Here is a 22752-nt window from a genome sequence, read left to right as displayed (position 1 = left end):
CAAGGAGTTTGAATTTTATAAGGTCACCCAAATACAAAATGACAGAATTGCTAATATCCGCAGTTTTTCTGACTTCAAATCAGGTCCCCTTCCTACTCATACCATGCCATGTCATGTAATATTTGGCCACAACCAATTGACCTTTGCATATGCATAAGAACATCTTATTAATAGATTATTTGCTCTAAGGCAGTTTCACATTTAATACAAATAATTATGAAAGGATTTACCACTGCCAATAATGATCTCTTCTCTTTGCTAATAAATAACATGTCTTAAGTCATCACTAATCACATTTATTATTCATGATGTAAATAAGGTTGTATTGCTATTTGGTAAGTGATGAAAAACATCATTTACCTGATTCTCATTTTCTTCTCTTGCTTCAGGTGTAAGGTGAGCTTTCAAGGTTTTTAACAACTTGTCGGCCTGTAGAGAAGTTAAAGACCTTATCAGTAGAAGCAAAAGCCAAATAAACAAGAGAGAAACACTGAACATCTTCTGTTACAATATTCACCAAGTGTCCTCTGAACAGGATCTGTGAATAGAACTAAGGCACGACAGAATTGGTTCCTGGCCCCACAGGTTTCATAGCAGAGAGGGGACGTCAGCTAAGGTAAGCAATGATCAACACACAATGGGTAAAGTGCCAACATGAGGCTGTGCAGGTTTTGTGAGAGAATACCAGTGGCTTGGCCAGCCAAGCCTGGGCTGCTAGCGTAGACTTCAGCAGGCACCTGGGCACACCAGTTCCAACATAAAGATGTGATATCTCTAGCTGCCGAGGTATGAAGGACAAATAGCAGAGAGTGGGACATAGGCAAAGGGGTACTGAAATAAAGGAAGGCAAAAAATGACGGTAGAGTTTGAAGAACTCAACTTTAGTGTGGCTGGAGTGTATTGGAGTGGATGGTGAGAGAGAATGTTGGAAAAATGAGCAGAGACCTGATCCTGTCAGGTCTTAAAAGCCTCTTAAGAGTATGAACTTTGCGCTCAGAGCAAAAGGCAGTCTTTGAAGAGTTTGCAGCAGGACAGGGGGTGATCTGTTTTGCATTATTCAGAATGGTCACTCTGGGGCCTCCCAGTGGTGCAAGGGGTTAAGCACAGCACTGTGAAACTATCCGAAGCCTCTGTAGCATGAGTTCGATCCTGGGCCTGCCAGGTAGCTACCCACATGGCGCAGCAGACCTCTCCTGTCTCGCCTGCTGCTCCCTTCAGCAGTGTATTTTAGTCATTTTGCCTGTCTGTTCCCCACTCTGTCTCTGGTGAATCCTCTCACCCCCCTGCACCTCTGGCCTATACCCTAGTTCTTGTATGCATAAATAAATAAATATCTTTAAAAAAAAAAAAAAAAAAGAAGTCACTCTGGCTATACAGTATGCAGGATGCATTTGATGGGGCTAAGATGGAAGACAAGGAAACAGCTTGAAGGTGATCATAGGAAACAGATGGCTGTGGCCTGGGTTAGAGTAGTGCTCGGCAATATGAATGGAGTCAAAACCTTAATATCAGCATGAATGTGAGGGTTGAAGACTAGGGAAACTTGGTTAATCTCAGTTTTCTGGCTTGAGTAGCCTATGGAGTGTGTGTGTGGGGGGGCCTTAAAAGGGGAACGGCAAAGGCAAGATAGTCTTAGAGAAGAGGGCAGTTACAGATCCTTGAGAGATGGGAATGCCTACTTTCGTTTTTGACCCCAGAAACCTTCTCTTCCAGTTGTTTTCTGAAAGAGGAATACTAATCTCATCAGCAGGGCTCTAAAAGCACATGAGTGGCGGTTTTCTCTTCTTCCTCTCCCACCCAGTCATGCCGCTGAGAACCATAGATTCCTTCTCAAGGCAGGGGGGTTGAAGGGGGGACAGCACCCTTAGCCACTGGGTGCAGCTCTTCTTGTCTCACGCCATTTATTATTGTTCAGGGGTCTGGCACAGATTGGCAGAGATTGTTCTTTGGTTTAGGCTTTAGGAGACAAGAGAGGCTGTGGTTATTCAGGGGGTGAAGCACATGCTCCAGTTGTTTATCAGCATATTGTGCATCAAGCTATCGGGCATCTAACCAGCTATTGTGGTAATAAAGTGGTACCTTACTGTTCACTTGCTACTGTTCATGGGAACCTCTCTGGGAGTCTTTTCTGTGGAGGGACTGATTGGCAGGGCAGAATTCAGGCATTCTTGGTTCTTCTGACTCTGACATCTTTTACCCCCCAACTACTTTATTGAAATATGATCAACATAGGGCCTCCCCGGTGGCGCAGCGGTTGAGCGCTGGGTTGCGAAGCTGCCCGCAGCTTCTGCAGCGCCTGTTTGATCCCCGGCTGCTCCCTGGCCACTGGAGGAGGGTCCCACATGGTGCGCAGACCTCTCCTGCCGCCCGCTGCTCCCCTCAGCAGTGTGCTTCGGTCCTTCTGCCTGCTCTGCTCCCCGCTCTGGCTCTGGTGAATTCTCTCACCCTCCCGCGCTTCTGACTGTACCCAATGCTTGTATAAATAAATAAATAAATATTAAAAAAAAAAAGAAATATGATCAACATAAATAAAGTTATAGACAATTAATAGATATGAGTTGATCTGTTTAGAGATATGTAGGGCCTCCCTGGTGCCCTAAGAGTTAAGTCTTAGCGCTATCACCACTGCGGCCTGAGCTCAATTCCCGGCCAGGGAGCTACCACATATGGCGCAGCAGACCTTTCCTGTCTCTCCTGCCGCTCCCCTTAGAAGAGTATTTCAGTAAATCTGCCTGTTCTGCTCCCAGCTCTGTCTCTGGTGAATCCTCTCACCTCCCCCGCTGCACCTCTGGCCTACACCCCAGTTCTTCTACACAAAAACAAAAATAAATGTAAATACCTGTGAATACATCATCAATGCCATAAACATACCCATCATCTTTACAGGGGGCTTCCTACTGCCCCCTGGTGGCAAGAGTACTTAAACTATTTTTCCAAGCAACATTTTAAGTACAAAACACAATATTGGTAATCACAGGTTACATGTTGTATAGATTTCTAACTCCTAAAAATACCATGAAAATTTCACTGAACAGGGCCAATCCCTGGTGGCTCAGGGGTTGAGCGCTGGGCTGCGAAGCTGCCCGCAGCCTCTGCAGCGCCGGTTCAATCCCCGCCGGCGAGGGTCCCACATGGCGCACAGACCTCTCCTGCCATGCCCGCTGCTCCCCTCAGCAGTTTATTTTGTTGTTCTGTTCCCCGCTCTGGCTCTGGTGAATTCTCTCACCCTCTCCCGCTTCTGACTGTACCCAGTGCTCGTATAAATAAATAAATAAATCTTTAAAAAAATAAAAAGAAAAAACCATAAAAAAAAGAAAAAGAAAATTTCACTCAAACACACGGCAATGATGAAATGAGATACCTGTGGCAGAGCCAAATGAAGATGTCTAGTAGGTCGAGTGAGCCCGAGCAATGCCCGAGAGAGCTGAACCACAAGTACAGATGTTAGTCTCAGCACATTCATGCATTTTTAACAAGCATGTAATGTGTTGGGCATTGTTCCAGGCACTGGAGAGAGAGTTGGGAACAAGAGACAGGTCTTTGCCCTCCGGAGACTAGGGATGGACTAGTGGGGAAATAGTCTATCACCGAATTAGCTAAAAGAAATGACCCGACATCAGGCACAATGAAGCAAAAACAAAACTGGGGGCTGGGTCTTGGGAAGGAGCGGGTGAACAGGTGAGAGAAGAGCATTCCAGACAGGGGGAAAGCAAGCCCAGAGGCCCTGAGAGGACTTAGTGAATTGAAGGACAGAAACAAGTCAGTGTTGTTTGTTTCACCACTGAGCATGGTGAACACCTAGGGTGAGTGGAGGGCAGGGAGATCAGCGGTGACCAGAAGCTTGATCAAATAGGCCATGGAAGGAATATGGATATTTTCCTCCTAACTTTTTTTTTTTCCAGTTTTTTTTTTTTTTTTTTATAGAGGCATGTTTTATTTATTTGTTTGTTTGTTTTTGTTTATACATGCACTGGGTACAGTCAGAAGCGCGGGAGGGTGAGAGAATTCACCAGAGCCAGATCGGGGAGCAGAGCAGGCAGGAGGACCAAAGTACACTGCTGAGGGGAGCAGCGGGCGGCAGGAGAGGTCTGCGCCATGTGGGACCCTCCTCCGGTGGCCGGGGAGCAGCCGGGGATCGAACCGGCGCCGCAGAGGCCGCGGGCAGCGTCGCATCCCAGCGCTCAACCGCTGCGCCACCGGGGAGGCCCTCCTCCTAACTTTTTAACGATAAAAAATGTCAAGTCTAGGGCCTGCCTGGTGGTGCAAGGGGTTAGGCACAGCACTATGAAGCAGTCTACAGCCTCTGTAGCACGAGTTCGATCCTCGGCTGGCCAGGGAGCTACCCACATGGTGCAGCAGACCTCTCCTGACTTGCCCACTGCTCCCCTCAGCAGTGTACTTTGGTCAGTCTGCCTGTCCTGTTCCCCACTTTGTCTCCGGTGAGTCCTCTCACCCCCGCACCTTTGGCCTGTACCCCAGTTCTTGTATGCATAAGTAAATAAATCCCCCCCAAAAAATGTATCTTTAGGGCCTCCTTTGTGCCCTAAATAGATAGAAATTGTGACTGGAACTGTGGAAAAATAAAATTTCTTCCCTTTAAAAAAAAAAAAAAAAAGCCAAGTCTATAGTAAAGGAGAAACAGTTTAATAAGCACTCTTATATCCTCTACTTAGATTGAATAATCATTAATACTGTCTCATATTTGCTCTATTAATATACATTTCTTGCAATAACTACTTGAAAATAAGTTCCAGGCATCATGATGATACTTGACCACTAAATACAATAGCCACATCTCCAGAAATGCAAGGGGGGAATATTTTCCTACATAACCTCAAATGCATTATCATATGTAGGAAAGGTAGTTCCCCAATATCCTATATGGAGATCATACTCAAATTTCCTTGTTTCCAATTTTAGCTGTCATTTTTTTTCTTCTAAAAAAAAAAAAAAATCCTTCCAAACAAGGATCAAATCAAATTTTCTCATGTTATATCTAGAGGAGTTTGGATTATATTTAAGGTTTTTATTTTAGTCCTGGAGGGCCTAAGCAGAAAAGTGATATATTCTAAGTTTCAAATACCACTAACTACCAAGAAAAGACTATTGTGAGACCAAGAGCAAAGCAGGAAGACAGGTAGAAACCCCGAGGCAATGGCTGAAAGCTGAGGGGCTGTGTCTAGGTTTACAGCATTGGCAAATGGTGTCAGGTCAGATTTCATCTGTATTTGGGAGGAAGAGGTGACAAGGATGGATGGGCATGGGCTATGAAAGCAGGAATCGAGGGTGGTCTAAAGTAGGTCTGAACCACTGAGAATGGGAAGAGATCTTAATTGTTTTGAACTGAATGTACTGTTGAAGCTGCATTTAAATGCATGAGTCAGCAGCTCAGGGGGAAGGTCCCACTGCAGATATGCATTTAATGTGATGGGAGTAGATAAGATCAGCAAGGGAAAAAGCATTGTTAGAGAAAAGAAGGTGCAGGAGAATATTCTGAGACACTCACTTTGAGAGATTTGGCCAAAGAAGAACCAGCAAAGGAGACTAGAAGGAATTACTAACAAAGGGAGGAGAAAATGAAATACCACAGAAGTCAAAGGAAGTGGTATATACAGAAGGGAGTGTTCAGTCATGCCAAATGCTGCTGTCAGGCAGGTGAGGATAGAGATGGGCCACAGTTTTGTTAAGATGCAGAACCGTATCCATGGGAAAGAATAGAGAAATCGGCATGAGATGAAGGGCATAGGTGAGAAGGTTGATTATTTTTTAAAAGATTTATTTATTTATGCATACAACAACTGGGGTACAGGCCAGAGGTGTGAGGGATGAGAGGATTCACCAGAGACAGAGTGGGGAGCAGAACAGGTGGGTTGACTGAAATACACTGCTGAGGGGCGAGACAGCAGCGGGCGAGACAGGAGAGGTCTGCTACGCCGTCTGGGTAGCTCCCTGGCTGGGGATTAAACTCATGCTGCATTGGCTACGGAGAGCTTCATAGGTTGCATCTTAATCCCTTGCGCCACCAGGGAGGCCCAGGTTTGGTTTATTTTTTTAAAGATGGGTAATAATAACACTTGACTGCATGCATCAGGACCATAAGTCAACAGAGTAGGAGAAAGTGATTCGAGAGAAGCTAATTGCAGGAGTGAAAGCCCTAGAGGAGGGAACAGGATCCCTTGCACAAATGGTATGGTTGCCCTTAGGCACAGGTTTTACTATAACAGGCAGAGTACTCAGTGACAGGTGCAGCCTGGCTGGAGAGTTGTTGGTGGGAAGATGAGGTAATTCTCAGAAGGGAGATAATTTGAAGTGAGACGATATGAAATAATTGCCTTCAAAAATGGGAAAGTAAATGAGTACCAAGCAAGTGTAGAGGAACCAAATGCTCATTTTAAGATTTATGGTCAGAAATTTAAATTAAGTTAGGTTTGTTCGGCCAGTGTTAGCTGGTTAAGTTTAGGTATGAATTTAAGCACATAGCTAGAGTCAATCAGGTTTGGAGATTTGCCAGCTGAGAGAAGGAAGTTGTAAAAAGTGGAAATAGTCTCAGTATGTGTGAATTAAGCTTGCAAAAAAAGTGTGAGGGCATAAGTAAGAAAGGACTTGTGTTCATAACATATTATTAATTGACTCCTTCATTTTGTCCTTTACTTTTAGGAGTAGTGTCTCAAAAGAATGAGCTAATCTTCTAATGATGTTTTGAATATTATCCTATTAAGGAATTTATTTAAATCTTACATGGTTACATTTTTATTTTATTTTTTTAAGATTTATTTATTTATTTATACAAGCACTGGGTACAGTCAGAAGTGCGGGAGGGTGAGAGGATTCACCAGAGCCAGAGCGGGGAGCAGAGCAGGCAGAAGGACTGAAGTACACTGCTGAGGGGAGCAGCAGGTGTGGCAGGAGAGGTCTGCGCGCCATGTGGGACCCTTGCCCGGTGGCCGGGGATCGAACTGGCGCTACAGAGGCTGCGGGCAGCTTCACAGCCCAGCGCTTAACCGCTGCGCCACCAGAGGAGGCCCTTGGTTACATTTTTAAAAATAGATCAAATCTTGATCATTTCTCTCTTTTTTTTTTTAAGTTTTTTTTTTTTTTTTTAAATACAAGAGCTGGGGTACAGGCCAGAGATACAGGGGGATGAGAGGATTCACCAGAGACAGAGTGGGAAACAGAACAGGCAGACTGAAATACGCTGCTGAGGGGAGCAGCAGGAGAGACATGAGAGGTCTGCCACGCCATGTGGGCTTGGGCTGCTCCCTGGCCAGCCGGGGGATCAAACTGGTGCTGCAGAGGCTGCGGACTGCCTCATAGTGAGGTGCTCTACCCCTTGCGCCACCAGGGAGGCCCAAATCTTGATAATTTCTTAGAGCAATTTATTTCATTTTTATTTTTTTGATATGTACTTGTAATTTCAAAAGACAATTATCACAATAAGCTATTGAGCTATATCAACTGTAAATAATTTAAGCCATATTAATTATGGAAAATTTGAAATGCATACAAAAGTAGAGAGAAAAATGTAATAAACTCCCATATATCTATCATCCAGTTTCAACAATGATTAACACTTCATTGTTCTTCCTTCATCCAGTTCTCCTCTTTTCCTGCCGTATTTTACAGCAAATAGCAGACATCGTAATATTTCACCTGTAGGTACTTAGCATGTATTAGTGAGAGACAGGGAGTTAAAGGGAAAAAGCATCATCACAGTACCATTATTATACCCAACAAAATCAATACCCAATATACCTACTCCACGTTTAATTTTCTCCATCATCTCAAAAATGTCTTTTTATGATTGGTTATAATAGAGATTCAACAAACAGTACTTCTCAACAAATATTATCCACTATGAGCCCACTATCGTGTGCTAGAAGATAATGAGGTTTGCATTGACAAGAAATGCAATACTACTCCACCTCTATGAATAAAGGTGATTAATTGGTTATCCCAGCTCAGGTGCCTCAACAGATAATGATAAGTGGGACTTTCAGAAAAAGATATATTGATAACTTGCAATAGCTCTTCAGAGATTCAGGTGGTTGTGGGGCTTTAATGTTAGCCAGAGCTCTAACTCTGGGGGAAGCCTCTTCAGTAATAAACCTCTTGTCAAACAAACTATGGAGACCTTCTGGTGCATTAATCTAGTACTTCCAGGGAATGTTTGTAAATAATAGTTTTGAATATTTAGTATCTCCTAAATGTACTGTCTTTAGTGCTTTAAGCACTTACAAAGTGACGGAATTTTAAAACTGGTTTAAAAGTATACAGGGTTCCTGAGATTACTATGGGGGTAGATTGTGGTCAAGGGAATGAAAAGCAAGGGGCACAAGGCACCAAGGCTCTTGGGGCATTTCAGTTTGACTGTGAAGAGTAAATGGAAATTATTCACACATATAAAGAAGAGGAAGATAGGGCTCAAAGTTAGCAAGGGTACATCGATTGACAAACGTGCCAAGTGTACAGGCACCAGTCCAATTTGGATGCTGCCTTGGATAAGAGATTCCAGTTAGAACACAAAAACTCTAAGGGTTTTAAGCTTAAAAAACTAAGGCTTTGCTTGTGAAGTATTAAGGCAGTAGTAAATATTACATTTCAGAAATATCTCTAAAGACAATCCTTTTCTTTTTTTAATCTAAAAACACTCCTTTATCATTCAGTTGATTCCCCAACAGGTAACTTGACATCAATTATTTTGTTTAAACCATTTAAAACCATTTGTGGGGGCCTCCCTGGTGGCCCAAGGGGTTAAGCACTGCACTATAAAGAAATCCTCGGCCTCTGCAGCACCAGTTCCATCCCCAGCTGGCCAGGGAGCAACCCACATGGCAAAGCAGACCTCTCCTGTCTCACCCACTGCTCCCCTCAGCGGGGTACTTCAGTAGATCTGCCTGTTCTGTTCCCTGCTCTGTCTCTGGTGAATCCTCCCACCTGCTCCCCCATCTCTGGGCTGTACCCCAGCTCTTGCATACATAAATAAATCTTTAAAAAAAAAAGATTTAAAAATAAAATAAAACCAACTATGATGGCCGATTTAAGCATAAAACCGTGTCAGCACCACAGATTGCAGAATAAATCTCAAGATACACTTTAGTATGATGTGGCAAGCTTCCACTGGAATCTATCACAGAACCCCAAATTGAATCCCCACATTTCGCCCCATCTTTTTGCAGCCTCAGAGTAAAGGCTACATTCTGAAACACAAACCTGCCACCCACCACAGTGGCAGTGCTCACCAATGAACGATCCTACTGAGAGCAGGGCTGAGTCATAAAAAAATCCTCTCTTGGCGTGGTGCCCTAGAAGCCATCCTTTTCTCCAGGTCCCCAATAAACCTTCAAGATTTCGACTCTATTACAGTGTACATAAGTTACCATGAGGAGTTTTCCAGAAGCCAAGGCAATTATTTCCTGGAATGTTAACACTGAACGGGCGCCAGACATTCCCTCAGCCGGCGGGGCCGGCGTTTCCTGACTTCCAAAAACACGAATCCAAATAAACCTTTTTATTTTTTTAATAGAGGCATGTTTTATTTATTTATTTATTTGTTTGTTTGTTCATTTTGTTTATACAAGCACTGGGTACAGTCAGAAGTGCGGGAGGGTGAGAGAATTCACCAGAGCCAGAGTGGGGAGCAGAGCAGGCAGAAGGACCGAAGTACACTGCTGAGGGGAGCAGCGGGCGGCAGGAGAGGTCTGCGCACCATGTGGGACCCTCCTCCGGTGGCCGGGGAGCAGCCGGGGATTGAACCGGCGCCGCAGAGGCCGCGCGCAGCTTCGCAACCCAGCGCTCAACCGCTGCGCCACCGGGGAGGCCCTTTTTGGAGCTGAGACCTAGGAGTTCCCCCAGAAAAGCCAACCTCCACTTAAGGCAAAACAACACCCCTTTCCATGCTGCAGGAAGCGGGACCCTCGCGTCCCCGCGGGACCCCCGGCCCCGGGCTCCCCGCCGCGCTCACCCACGCGCCCGCCCGCGGCCTGCGCGACGCGCCTTACCCTGAGGTTAGCCCGGAGCCCGAGGCTTTTAGCCAGGTTCTGCAGGTCACTGTACTTGAAGGAGTCCAGCTCCTTCAGGGAGGGGACGGGCATGGCGTCCTGCTGTCTAGGCGGCCGCGCCGAGGACAAACCCCCAACCTCGGCAGCACCGTTCAAAACTGGCGCTACCAGAATCGTTGACCAAACCGAGTTTTATAGACAGTTTGAATCGCGACTGCTACTCCCCATTGGGTAAAAAATGGCTCGAAGGCGGGGTTTTACCCTGCGTTGACCAATAAGAAGACGGATCCCCTCAAGCGTCAAAAGCACGTTCTTCCCAGCCCTGGCCAATGAGGATCCAGGAGCCGTGTTTGGGGCGGGGCCTGGGGCATTTGGAAACAAGCGCGGGCTGCGGCAAGATGGCGGCCAGGTCCCTGCGGCCTCGCACGCTCTCTGCAAAGCTGGCGCGGGGTGACCTTTGTGATGGCGCTCAGCCGGCGACTGACGAACCTTCTCTTACGACGTCTATGGAGTGGGACACTCAGGTGGTGAACGGGTCCTCGCCGCTCGGCCCTGCAGCGTTGGGGGCGGCGGAGCGAGCGTCCAGACCGCGCTTGCCTTCGTGGCTGCAGCCCGAGAGGTGCGCGGTGTTCCAGTGCTCCCGGTGCCGCGCCGTGGTGGCCGACTCGGTGCACCTTGCCTGGGACCTGTCGCGGGCCCTCGGGGCTGTGATCTTCTCCAGTGAGTGTGGTTTTCTCCGCGAGGGTAGCTGAGAGCCTGCTGGGGACGGAAACGGGGTGGAGGTTTGGAAGGGAACGAACCCCTGTGGTAGAGCTGTGGACTTCTCTTGAATTTTTTGTCTGTAAGGAGCCTCTGGAGAGGGTGGGTTTTCCCTTTCAAGGCCTCACAGGTACTTATTCTGACCCATGTTTGTCTTCCTAGGGGTCACAAATAATGTGGTTTTGGAAGCTCCCTTTCTAGTTGGCATTGAAGGCTTGCTCAAAGGCAGGTACGTAATGAGAAGTCCCTGAGAATGTCCTGTTATCACTAGTTCCTGACTTGTGAGACTTAGGAGCGTGGAACCAACATGCAAGAGGAGAAATTGTTACAGGGCAGCCCCGATATAAAACGGGTTGCCTGGCTGTGGGTCTTCACCCGCGCGCTTAAAAGGGACTTATTAATACTCCTCTGCTGGCACCACAAAAGGTTAATAAAAGGTTTACTTACAAGGGAAGGGGAAATGAGGAAATGCACAACTTAGGGAGAAAATAGGGAGATAAAGTCTTAAATGCATCCTACCCTTTCCAGCGACCTGGAAACCCTGAGCACACTGAGCGCGAGCCAGGAGCCATGAAGCCAAAAAGCTCCCCCCCTCCACCCCCCCAAAATCCCCCAAGGCCCACCTGTCTGGCTTTATACCAAACCTGGCTGCTTAACTCCACCCTCAGGTCCCAGCAACCTTCCCTTTGGTGGTGATGGGATTTGTCTCTCCCAGTGTCCTGATGGCTTTGGTCTGGAGTGGGGGTGGGGTCCACAAAGCCTGTATGGGATTAGCTCAGGACATCCTTTCCTCCTAACAAAATCAGTGTGTTCCTATCTCGTGTGAGAAAAAAGGATGCATTCCATCCAGACGATGTGTTTGAAGGATGCTCCTTTAACCTTATGTTTAACTCAATGTGTTAATAAAATGGGAAATTGTTGTTTGTGTGTAGGTTTTAAGGTATTTCTGAGAGCCCTGTATCCCTAGTGGCTTGTGCAAGTGAGGCTAAGAAAAATATGTCTTTAGAAGAAGGAGAAGGGCCTCCCCGGTGGCGCAGCGGTTGAGCGCTGGGTTGCGAAGCTGCCCGCGGCCTCTGCGGTGCCGGTTCGATCCCCAGCTGCTCCCCGGCCACCGAAGGAGGGTCCCACATGGCGCGCAGACCTCACCTGCCGCCCGCTGCTCCCCTCAGCAGTGTACTTCGGTCCTTCTGCCTGCTCTGCTCCCCGCTCTGGCTCTGGTGAATTCTCTCACCCTCCTGCGCTTCTGACTGTACCCAGTGCATGTATAAACAAACAAACAAAAAAAAAAAAAAAAAGAAGAAGGAGAAAATTACCTTTTGGTTTATAGGGATATAAATTAATATATCCCTATAAACCAAAAGTTTATAAAAGTTATAGTAAGTAGGAATCACTTTGAGATAAGTAGGACTGTTCAATTTCTGTTTAACCTGGAATGTGTAATAAACTATGGCAGGACTAATTCAGCTGTGACTCAGGAAACTGGGGAAAACCACAAGTTGAGTGTTACATGCTTGAAAACTGTTTGATAACTTTGCATCTTGCCTGTACTCATTTACAGGTGACAACAAAGTACTAAATGAATTCAATGTTACAAGGCTCCTCAATTTGACTGTTGACATTAACAGCAAGACAATTCATTCTGACCCCAGTTTGGTTCAATTTTTAGGTTAAATAAAGTATAGGAATTTTTAGTTACTTGGTAATCAGGAAGAGTTCTGCAGCTCCTCTTTCTCACCTGAAAGGCATTCATTCCCTACCCTTGCAGTACGTCCTCTTCCCAACCCAAGGGAGCACAGAAGAAAGGGTGGTGGCAGCTTGGAATTGCATTTGGGGCCAAAGGCAGAAGCTCTCTAAATAATCTTCTTAGAGGGGGGCCCGCACAGTGGCACAGGGGTGAAAAACAGCCCTATCAAGTTATCGCCAGCCACTGCAGCACCAGTTCGATCCCCAGCTGGCCAGGGATCTACCCACCTGGCTCAGCAGACCTCTCTTGCCTCGGCCGTTGCCAGCTGCTCCTCTCAGCAGTGTGTTTCAGTGGATCTACCTGTTCTGCTCCCCACTCTCTCTGGTGAATCCTCTCACCCCCCCCCCCCCCGTCTCCACACCTCTGGCTTACACCCCAGTTCTTATATGCATAAATGAATAAATCTTTTTTTTTTTTTTAGGAGAACTCTTATTTATTTATTTACTTACTTACTTACACAAGCACTGGGTACAGTCAGAAGTGCGGGAGGGCGAGAGAATTCACCAGAGCCAGAGCAGGGAGCAGAGCAGGCAGAAGGACCGAAGTACACTGCTGAGGGGAGCAGCGGGCGGCAGGAGAGGCCCGCATGCCATGTGGGCCCCTCCTCTGGTGTCCGGGGAGCAACTGGGGATTGAACCGGCGCTGCAGAGGCCGCGGGCAGCCTCGCAACCCAGCGCTCAACTGCTGGGCCACCAGGGAGGCCCAATGAATAAATCTTTTTTAAAAAAAATCTTAGAGAGGAGGACAATGCTTCTAGACCTGTGTTGTTGACAAGCCACTTGTAGCTCTTCAACTATGCATGTTGTGAGTGTAAAATGTACACATGATTTTAAAGACTTAGTACAAAAAATTTAATTTCAAAATATTGACTACATGTTATAATGAAATTTTTGTTATATTGGATAGTTTAAAATATATTAAAACTAATTTTACTGTTTTTATATATTTTTAAACAAGACAAATAGAAAGTTTAAAAGTAAGTTGCTCATATGTTCCTATTGCTCAGTACAGATTTTGATGATTTATAAATGCTGGAGGGAAGTTCTATATGTTTGTGTATTTTTGGAATAAAGAGAGCCTTGGGACTTGTGCAGAGGATTATGAAATGGCACAGCTCAAGATACTCTGATATTCGGGTGTTTTTTTTTTTAAGACTTATTTATGCATACAAGAACTGGGGTACAGGCCAGAGGTGCAGGGGGTGAGAGGATTCACCAGAGAGTGGGGAACAGAACAGCAAACTGACTGACATACACTGCTGAGGGGAGCAGCAGGCGAGTCAGGAGAGGTGGTTGTGCCATGTGGGTAGCTCCCTGGATGGCCTGGGATCGAACTCGTGCTGCAGATAGCTTCATAGTGCTGTGCTTAACCCCTTGTGCCATCAGGGAGTCCCTGATAATCTTTTTTTAAGAGCAAGTATGTTCGGTACTTAGACAGGGTTAGAGAATGGATTAACAGGATAATTACTGATGTAGCTCATAAAGGGGTGCACATTTTTGAGTGAGGAGATTTTGGGTTTTACAACTAGAATTTTACCTCCTTTTATAAAATGTGAATAAAACTGATATCTACCTACCATATTCAATTCTAAGATTCACTTTTTCCCCCACATTTAAATATCCTAAAATTAGGATGAGTTTAGAGTTCTGATATTTTAGATTAGAGTCAAGATATATTCAACTTCTTGCACCTACATTCTATTCTATTACTGGTGGAAATTGTTACAATTGTAACAAAAAGCATTCAAAAAGCATTATTACCACTTATTGATAGAGATAGCTTTGTTACTTAGAACTTTTACTGTGCAGGAACAGAATATTTACTTGAATGGAATTTTGCTGATATGTAATATCATGTAAATTACATTCTCTTGAAATTGTTATGGCATATTTCAAGCGCAAGAGGAGAGAAGAATATCACAAGCCCCTGTACGTCTTTCACTCAACTAGGACAGTTGTTGACTTAGGGAAATCTTTTTTTCATCTACAAATATATCCACTTTCCTCCTCCCCCCATATTATTTTGAAATAAATACTTGAAATCATATAATTTAATCTGTATTCAGTGAATCTTTATTAGATAGGAACTTTTATTTATTTTTTTTTTTATTTTAGGATTTTTTTTTTTAATAGAGGCATTTTATTTATTTATTTGTTTGTTTGTTTGTTTGTTTATACAAGCACTGGGTACAGTCAGAAGCGCGGGAGGGTGAGAGAATTCACCAGAGCCAGAGCGGGGAGCAGAGCAGGCAGAAGGACCGAAGTACACTGCTGAGGGGAGCAGCGGGCGGCAGGAGAGGTCTGCGCGCCATGTGGGACCCTCCTCAGGTGGCCGGGGAGCAGCCGGGGATCGAACCGGCACCGCAGAGGTCGCCGGCAGCTTCGCAACCCAGCGCTCAACCACTGCGCCACCGGGGAGGCCCTCAGATAGGAACTTTTAAAGACACAACTCAATTCCAAGGAAAGTATATTATTGGGAAACTATTGATACATTTTGGGATAAGCTAAGCTAGGTATTCAGTAGTATTCACAGATTGACTCTTTTAAACGTTTTATTATGGAAAAAGTTAAATATTCCCCAAAGTAGAACACTAATAACCTCCAATTACCCTTCACTCAGTTTCAACAATTACCAATATTGTGACAATTTAGTATCGTCTGAGCTCTTCACCACTTTCTCCTATCTCTCACCTCTACCCCCTCCCCCAGTATTATAAGGTAAATTCAGGAAAATAAATGATCTAACCATTTATTGTTTTTGTATCCTGATGCCTTCTAGATTCATAGAATATTATCAGTGAAGGATCTTATCATCTACTTGATATCATTTTACAGATAAAAAAACTAAGAAGAAGCTATATTTGTTGGTATTTTGGAAGTATTTTCCTTCCCCCAAATCCAGCAATGTCCATGATTCGATGTGATAATGGAAGACCCAGCAACTTACATGATTCTAACCTCTACTGGTAGAGCAAGACAACCCATAACAGTTTAGCAAGGATAGTTAGGGAGTTTCTGTCTAATGCACTGTTTCTTAACAAAAATAAGGGGCCATATACCACACAAATGGTCAAAGTACAGGATTTTAAATTTTTTTTTTAATTCATAACCTATGGTTTGAAAGCTACAGAGGCAATACTCTGCCTCTTGAATTTCACCATTAGAATTCTTTTTTTTTTTTTAATAGAGGCTTGTTTTTATTTGTTTGTTTGTTTGTTTGTTTGTTTATACATGCACTGGGTACAGTCAGAAGCACGGGAGGGTGAGAGAATTCACCAGAGCCAGAGCAGGGAGCAGAGCAGGCAGAGGGACCGAAGTACACTGCTGAGGGGAGCAGCGGGCGGCAGGAGAGGTCTGCGTGCCATGTGGGACCCGCCTCCGGTGGCCGGGGAGCAGCCGGGTATCGAACCGGCGCCGCAGAGGCCGCGGGTAGCTTCGCAACCCAATGCTCAACCGCTGCACCACCGGGGAGGCCCTCACTATTAGAATTCTTTAGAATTTTCCTTGTGTACTAATATTCAATGAAATACTTATATTGCATAAACATAATTTTGGAATTGCTTTTCATTTTGCTCTGTGTTGTATATTAGTTTCTATGAGACTTTTATCTATAGGTACTGTGCTTTGACTGATATAATTAATTCCTATGTAGGAATTAGTTCAAATCATTACAATTTTATTTCATGGCTTGCTTTATGTTTATCATATTTCAAAAGTACAGAACTACTGGTATGGTATAGGACTTCATTACCAATAAATTTAGTATATATTTTTTTTAAGATTTATTTATTTATTTATCTATCTATCTATCTATCTATCTATCTATTTATTTATTTATTTATTTATTTATTTATTTATTTATACAAGCACTGGGTACAGTCAGAAGTGCGGGAGGGTGAGAGAATTCACCAGAGCCAGAGCGGGGAGCAGAGCAGGCAGAAGGACCGAAGTACACTGCTGAGGGGAGCAGCGAGCATGGCAGGAGAGGTCTGCGCGCCATGTGGGACCCTCGCCGGTGGCCGGGGATTGAACCGGCACTGCAGAGGCTGCAGGCACCTTTGCAGCCCAGCACTCAACCACTGCGCCACCAGGAGAGGCCCAAATTTAGTATATTTTTTTGCTTGATCTTTTGTACAATCCATAGACATGAGTGTTTTTCACTTGTGTGATTTTTTGACTCTACTAATAGAACTTTACTGCATAATGTTATTTTTACTAAACTACTTATCAAATTGCTTTAAAATGCTTTCAATACATACATGATGAAATAGAGTTGATTTTTCTTAAAATATTTTCTTGTAATATTTGGATATGCCTTACTATATACCAGCAGATATGGTCATTTACTCACATGGTATAATGAGAACTAAAATCAACATTTTTTGATTCCTAATCTTATAATCTTTCGGAGGATAAAGGGAAAGAAAATAGATGGCTTGCTAGGATACTAGGATTCCTCTTTTCTTCTTTGCATTTTTTATGGGTACTTTAAGTCAGTTGTGTTGATATATCTGCAAATCATACCCTGATTTGAGTTTCTAGTAATAAATTGTTTAGTAAACCCCTGTCAATTTGATTATACGTCTTCAGCTGGACATTGATTTATTTAATGGTAGCTAATTTATATGGTGTAATGTAGGTTTAAATGTTAATCTGATTAGCTAACTTTTTTCTGCATTTCAGATGCTTAAATTGCTTTTCTCTATTGAATTGACAGTTGTACATCTGTGATTGTTTTTGGTTATATCCATTAGTATATCTAATCTAAGCTGTAATTATATTAACATCTGAGTCAACTTTTCTTTAAATGTGACATTTTTTCAGGGCAATTCTTAGTATTTTAGGAATATTTTCAGATACTGGTTATTTTATGTTTGTTATTTGATTTTCTTTCTTACCAGTGTTCTGTTTTCCCTCCCAGCACTTACAACCTTTTATTCTGTAGTTCCTGTGGGATTCCTATTGGTTTCCATCTGTATTCTACCCATGCTACTTTGGCTGCTTTGAGAGGTCACTTCTGCCTTTCCAGTGACAAAATGGTGTGGTGAGTAGACTTAGATATTCTTTACCAAATTAATTTTAAAATATTTTTCAGAAAAGGCAGAATGTACCAAAGATGTAAAGCCAGGCGCAGTCTCTTACAAAAAATATGGCAGGGAACCTAAATATACTCTCATAACCTGACCACTTTAGATGTTTTTATTTTTATTTTATTTTTTTTAGATTTTTTTATTTATGCACAAGAACTGGGGTGTAGATCAGAGGTACAGGTGGTGAGAGGATTCACCAGAGAGAAGGGGGAGCAGAACAGGCGAATCTACTAAAATACACTGCTGAGGGGAACAGCGAGCAAGACAGGAGAGGTCTGTTGCACCATGTGGGTTGCTCCCTGGCCATCTGGGGATTGAACTCATGCTGCAGTGGCTGGTGATAGATTCACAGTGCTGTGTCTTTAACCCCTCCGCCACCAGGGAGGCCCCACTATAGATGTTTTATAATCACACCATGAAACAATTGAGAATATATTGTTTTACTGTGGAAACTTCTAGAAGGTAAACTGTTGCAAAATATTGTTGTAGTAGACCCTTTTGGGTATTGTGTTAATATTTTCTCTGTATTTTCTATCTAGCTATCTCTTAAAAACAAAAGCCATAGTAAATGCATCTGAGATGGATATTTACAACGAATCTCTACCAGGAAAGATTGCAGAGGTAAAACTTCATGATGATTGTATGTTTCCTTTAACATAGACTACTCTAGATAATTTATGCCAGTGCACAAGGGGACAAAGAAATGATACCAATAATTCTGTATACTTATTAGGTATTCCATATTAAATTTGTAACAAAAATATCCAAACCATTTTTAAAATTTTTTTTTTTTTTAATTCAAACCATTTTGTGAGGTCTAGTTCAGGAGGAGGCAGAAAGCTATTAGCACCTGTGTTCCTATCCTCTCCTCAGTGCTGGGAATGGACAACATCATCTTTCAGAGTGCTATTATATTTGCATATACCTTAAGCTTAGATGTCTCAGAAGAAACAGTAATAAATAAGAATTTTTTTTTTTTAGATTTTATTTATATATACATACAAGAACTGGGATACAGGCCAGAGGTGTGGAGGGGTGATAGGATTCACCAGAGACAGAGTGGGGAACAGAACAGGCAGATCTACTGAAATACACTGCTGAGGGGAGCAGCGGGCGAGACAGGAGAGGTCTGCTGTACTATATGGGTAGCTCCTTGGTCGGGGTCAAACTTGTGCTGCAGTGGCTGTGGATAGCTTCATAGGTTGCATCTTAACTCCTTGCGCCATCAGGGAGGCCTCTAGAAGAATTCTTCTTTTTTACATGGGTTTTATTAGTGGTTGATTATTTGAACTGAAGAAGGCAATTTTCTTTTAGTAGTCTGCAGACTAACAAATTTGGAAATTTGGTTATAACTTTACCTTAACAAGAACAACCTTATAAGTTACTGTTGCTTTTCTTTTTATTAGTTTTTTTTAAATTAGTTTTAATAGTTTATTCCTTGCTAACTAGACATTTAGTAAGCAATGACATTTATTTTTCAAAGTTTAAGTAGCTGTTAGGACAAATGAACATTGAGGTAGTTGTGGGGTAACTAAGCTCAGGAAACCATGTCCTAACCAGAAGTTGGTCAATTTTTCAGGTAAAGGACTAGATGACAAATACTTTGTTTTGTGGCCTGTATATTTTTGACTGTTCAAGTGTGCTATTGCAAAGTCAGCCTTAAACAGCATGTAAACAAATGGTTGCAGCTATTTTGCAATAAAAATTGGCAGGGCCTCCCCTGGTGGTGCAGGCAGTTGAGTGCAGCGCTGTGAAGCTGTCCACAGTCTCTGCAGCACCGGTTCGATCCCTGCCGGCCTCGGAGCAACCCACATGGCGAGCAGACTCTCCTGTCTCACTCGCTGCTCCCCTCAGCAGTGTATTTTGTCAGTCTGCCTGTTCTGTTCCCCGCTTTGTCTCTGGTGAATCCTCTCACCCTCCTGCGCATCTGGTCTGTACCCCAGTTCTTGTGTAAATGAATAAATAAATCTTTAAAAAAAAAAATCGGCAGCAGGCTATTCTGTGGTCCTTAGTTTGTCAGCATTTACTTTAAGCAACTAAGTGGATGAGGGGGGGGTCAGTAAGTATTGTGACTAAAAATATTGGCATGGACAACTCTCCTGCCCACCTGTCTCAATGCAGATATCACTTTTTAAAGCCTACCTCTGTCAAAAATGTACCTCACTGCCTGCATGTATCTGTGCAGGTGTCTCTCTTTCCTATTTCCTTTTCCTCAATAAACAAACAAAAGAGACAGAGAGAGAAAGAATTGGCATGAGTGGAAACTTCTAGAATGATAGCCAGAGGAGTTCTGTGGCTTTTCCTGCCCATCAAAACAGCCATAGCTGAAGAAAATTCTAAGGAAAACTACTGTCTTATATCTGCGTAGATTTTCCTTAAGGTATAAAGCAAATTAAGGGCCTCCCCGGTGGCGCAGCGGTTGAGTGCTGGGTTGCGAAGCTGCCCGCGGCCTCTACAGTGCCGGTTCGATCCCCGGCTGTTCCCCGGCTACCGGAGGAGGGTCCCGCATGGCGCGCAGACCTCTCCTGCCACCCGCTGCTCCCCTCAGCAGTGTACTTCGGTCCTTCTGCCTGCTCTGCTCCCCGCTCTGGCTCTGGTGAATTCTCTCACCCTCCCACGCTTCTGACTGTACCCAGTGCTTGTATGTATAAATCAATCAATAAATCTTTAAAAAAAAAAAATAAAAAAATAAAGCAAATTAAGATGTATTTGTTGGGCCTCCCCAGTGGCACAGTGGTTGAGCGCTGGGTTGCGAAGCTGCCCGCAGCTTCTGCAGCGCCGGTTCGATCCCCGGCTGCTCCCCGGCCACCGGAGGAGGGTCCCAAATGGCGTGCAGACCTCTCCTGCCGCCCGCTGCTCCCCACAGCAGTATACTTCGGTCCTTCTGCCTGCTCTGCTCCCTGGAAAAGTCCAGAACCTATATCTTTGCCCACCAACCCTGATTGTGAAGTAGTGGTGTCATTCTGAGAGATGTCATCCTTACACCCTGACTTGGGAACAGTGGTGCAAAACTTTTGGCCAGGTTAAGAGACAAGTTGTAAAACTAGAGCATGATGCTCTTCCAAGGGGCCTTACTTTATATGAAACTGGGAATGGTTATGTCTAAGGCTACTGCTCCAAACAATGGGGATTTTAGTGGTAAGCAATTAAGAAACAGGTAGTTCTGTGAGAACAATAACCTAAACTATAATCTAGTTAGAAACTTACCAGAAGAATCAGGAAAATAGCTTTAAAAAAAAAAAAGAAAGGAAAAGCCCTCCTAGAATCACAACAAAGAGTATGTACCTTACATCTCCCCAGCAGAAGGGTTGGAATTTGATTGGATTAGACTGTGAAACACTGTACTTTAAAAAAAAAGAGGATTTATTTATGCATTCAAGAACTGGGGTACAGGCCAGAGTTGCAAGGGATGAGAGGATTCACTGGGGAGCAGAACAGTCGGAGCTATTGAAGTACACTGCTGAAGGGAGCAGCGGGCAAGACAGGAGAGGTCTGCTGTGCCATGTGGGTCAGCATCCTGGCTGGGGATGGAACTTGTGCTGCAGTGACTGCCAATAGGTTCACAGTGCTGAGTCTTAATCCCTTGTGCTACCAGGGAGGCCCTAGATCTGAGGACGTTATTGTGCTCTAGGTTTGTTTAAATTTCCCTCAGAAATTGAACAAGTATATTTATGAAATGTTTTGAGACATTGCCAGCTCCCAATCACCCATTTAAATTTGAAGTGGTTTCTAGAACCAACAAATTGACAGTTAAGATTCTCAGTGGACTAAGAATATCTACAAATTTCTCTTCCTAGCTAAAAGAGAAGATAATGTTAACACACACTCGCCTAAATTCACTGATGAAGATTCTGAAGGAAGTGACTCCTGACCAGTCTAAGCCACAAAACTGATGCACAACCAAAGCTTGAGTATGAGGGTTAGGCCATGTTGCTCTCTTCAGCAACAGGTGCTGTTTGGTCAGACCTCGAGATCACCTTCAAAAATGGAAAAGACATTGTATTTTGTTTATCTTTAGGCTGATCTTTCAAACTATCTGTGAAGCTGTTTCTACGAGATAAGACACTAAGCACCCTTCTGTCTTGGTTTCATAGCTACTTACCTTAAGAACTTCAGCTAATTTAGCAATTTCATAAATCTGAAAGCATCATTGATTGCAAATTTAGGGATTAAGAGTCAAAGTCCCAGTGGTGCTCTGAGCAAAAGATGCATTCGTCTGAAAATGAAGTATTTAATACTGACTACCATTACTCCTATATGGAGTATTTGTGAATACTGAGAAAATGTGGGAAAATACATATTCTACAGATAATATTCAATAAGTTGACTGGATAATATACAATTTATCTTTCTCTTTTTAGTTGTAAACTCCTATATGGAGTATTTGTGAATACTGAGAAAATGTGGGAAAATACATATTCTACAGATAATATTCAATAAGTTGACTGGATAATATACAATTTATCTTTCTCTTTTTAGTTGTAAACTCCTATATGGAGTATTTGTGAATACTGAGAAAATGTGGGAAAATACATATTCTACAGATAATATTCAATAAGTTGACTGGATAATATACAATTTATCTTTCTCTTTTTAGTTGTAAACTGAATGTTAGGGGAATGATGAAAAGAATGATAAAACACCAAACATTCAGCAAAATGCTTTTCTCTTAGTTTTATGTAGCACTTTGGCTCAGTAACAACATATTATTAATAAATATAAGGTATTATACTAGATGCTAGGGATAGAAATTAAGCAATACAGCCACTCTGTACTTACAGAGCTCATAATTCACTCAGAGATGGACATTCAAGTAACCAAATAAAGACATGATTGTAGTAAGGGTTTTGAAGAAAAAGAATGTAGTTATAAGCACATGTAGCAGTTAATGGACTTGGCCTGGAGGTCAGGCAAGGTCTTTCTAAGAAAGTGAAATTTCAGCAGCGGTCTGAGAGATGAGTGGGAGGTAATGGGGGGAACATGTACAGAGATCCTTTGAGACCCTTAAAAGGTGGCCTGTCAGTTCCAAAGGGACCAGAAACCAGAGGGTTCAAATACCTAACTGGCCTCCTGAAAGGTGTTTTTTTTTTTTTTTTTTTTTTTTAATAATTGTGGATAACGTTTATTTAGTGATTATTTCATGCCACATATTATTTCATGCC

At 43.4% G+C, this 22752-nt stretch overlaps 1 protein-coding gene across 1 annotated transcript; it reads left to right on the top strand.

The window, feature by feature from the left end:
• Positions 1-10332: 10332 nt before the first annotated feature.
• OIP5 (Opa interacting protein 5) lies at positions 10333-21483 on the top strand (the record flags this gene model as incomplete). Its single annotated transcript, XM_084240602.1, has 5 exons — positions 10333-10718; positions 10920-10986; positions 17422-17544; positions 18130-18211; positions 21388-21483. Exons 1-5 carry the CDS (start codon positions 10397-10399, stop codon positions 21481-21483), a joined length of 690 nt encoding a protein of 229 aa, XP_084096728.1. The 5' UTR covers positions 10333-10396.
• Positions 21484-22752: the final 1269 nt, after the last annotated feature.

The sequence above is a fragment of the Talpa europaea genome (genome assembly GCF_964194135.1).
Source record: "Talpa europaea genome assembly, chromosome: 8".
NCBI classification, from domain to species: Eukaryota; Metazoa; Chordata; class Mammalia; order Eulipotyphla; family Talpidae; genus Talpa; species Talpa europaea.
The sequence above is the reverse complement of the archived record's forward strand: the minus strand, read 5'-3'. Positions and strand labels throughout refer to the sequence as shown.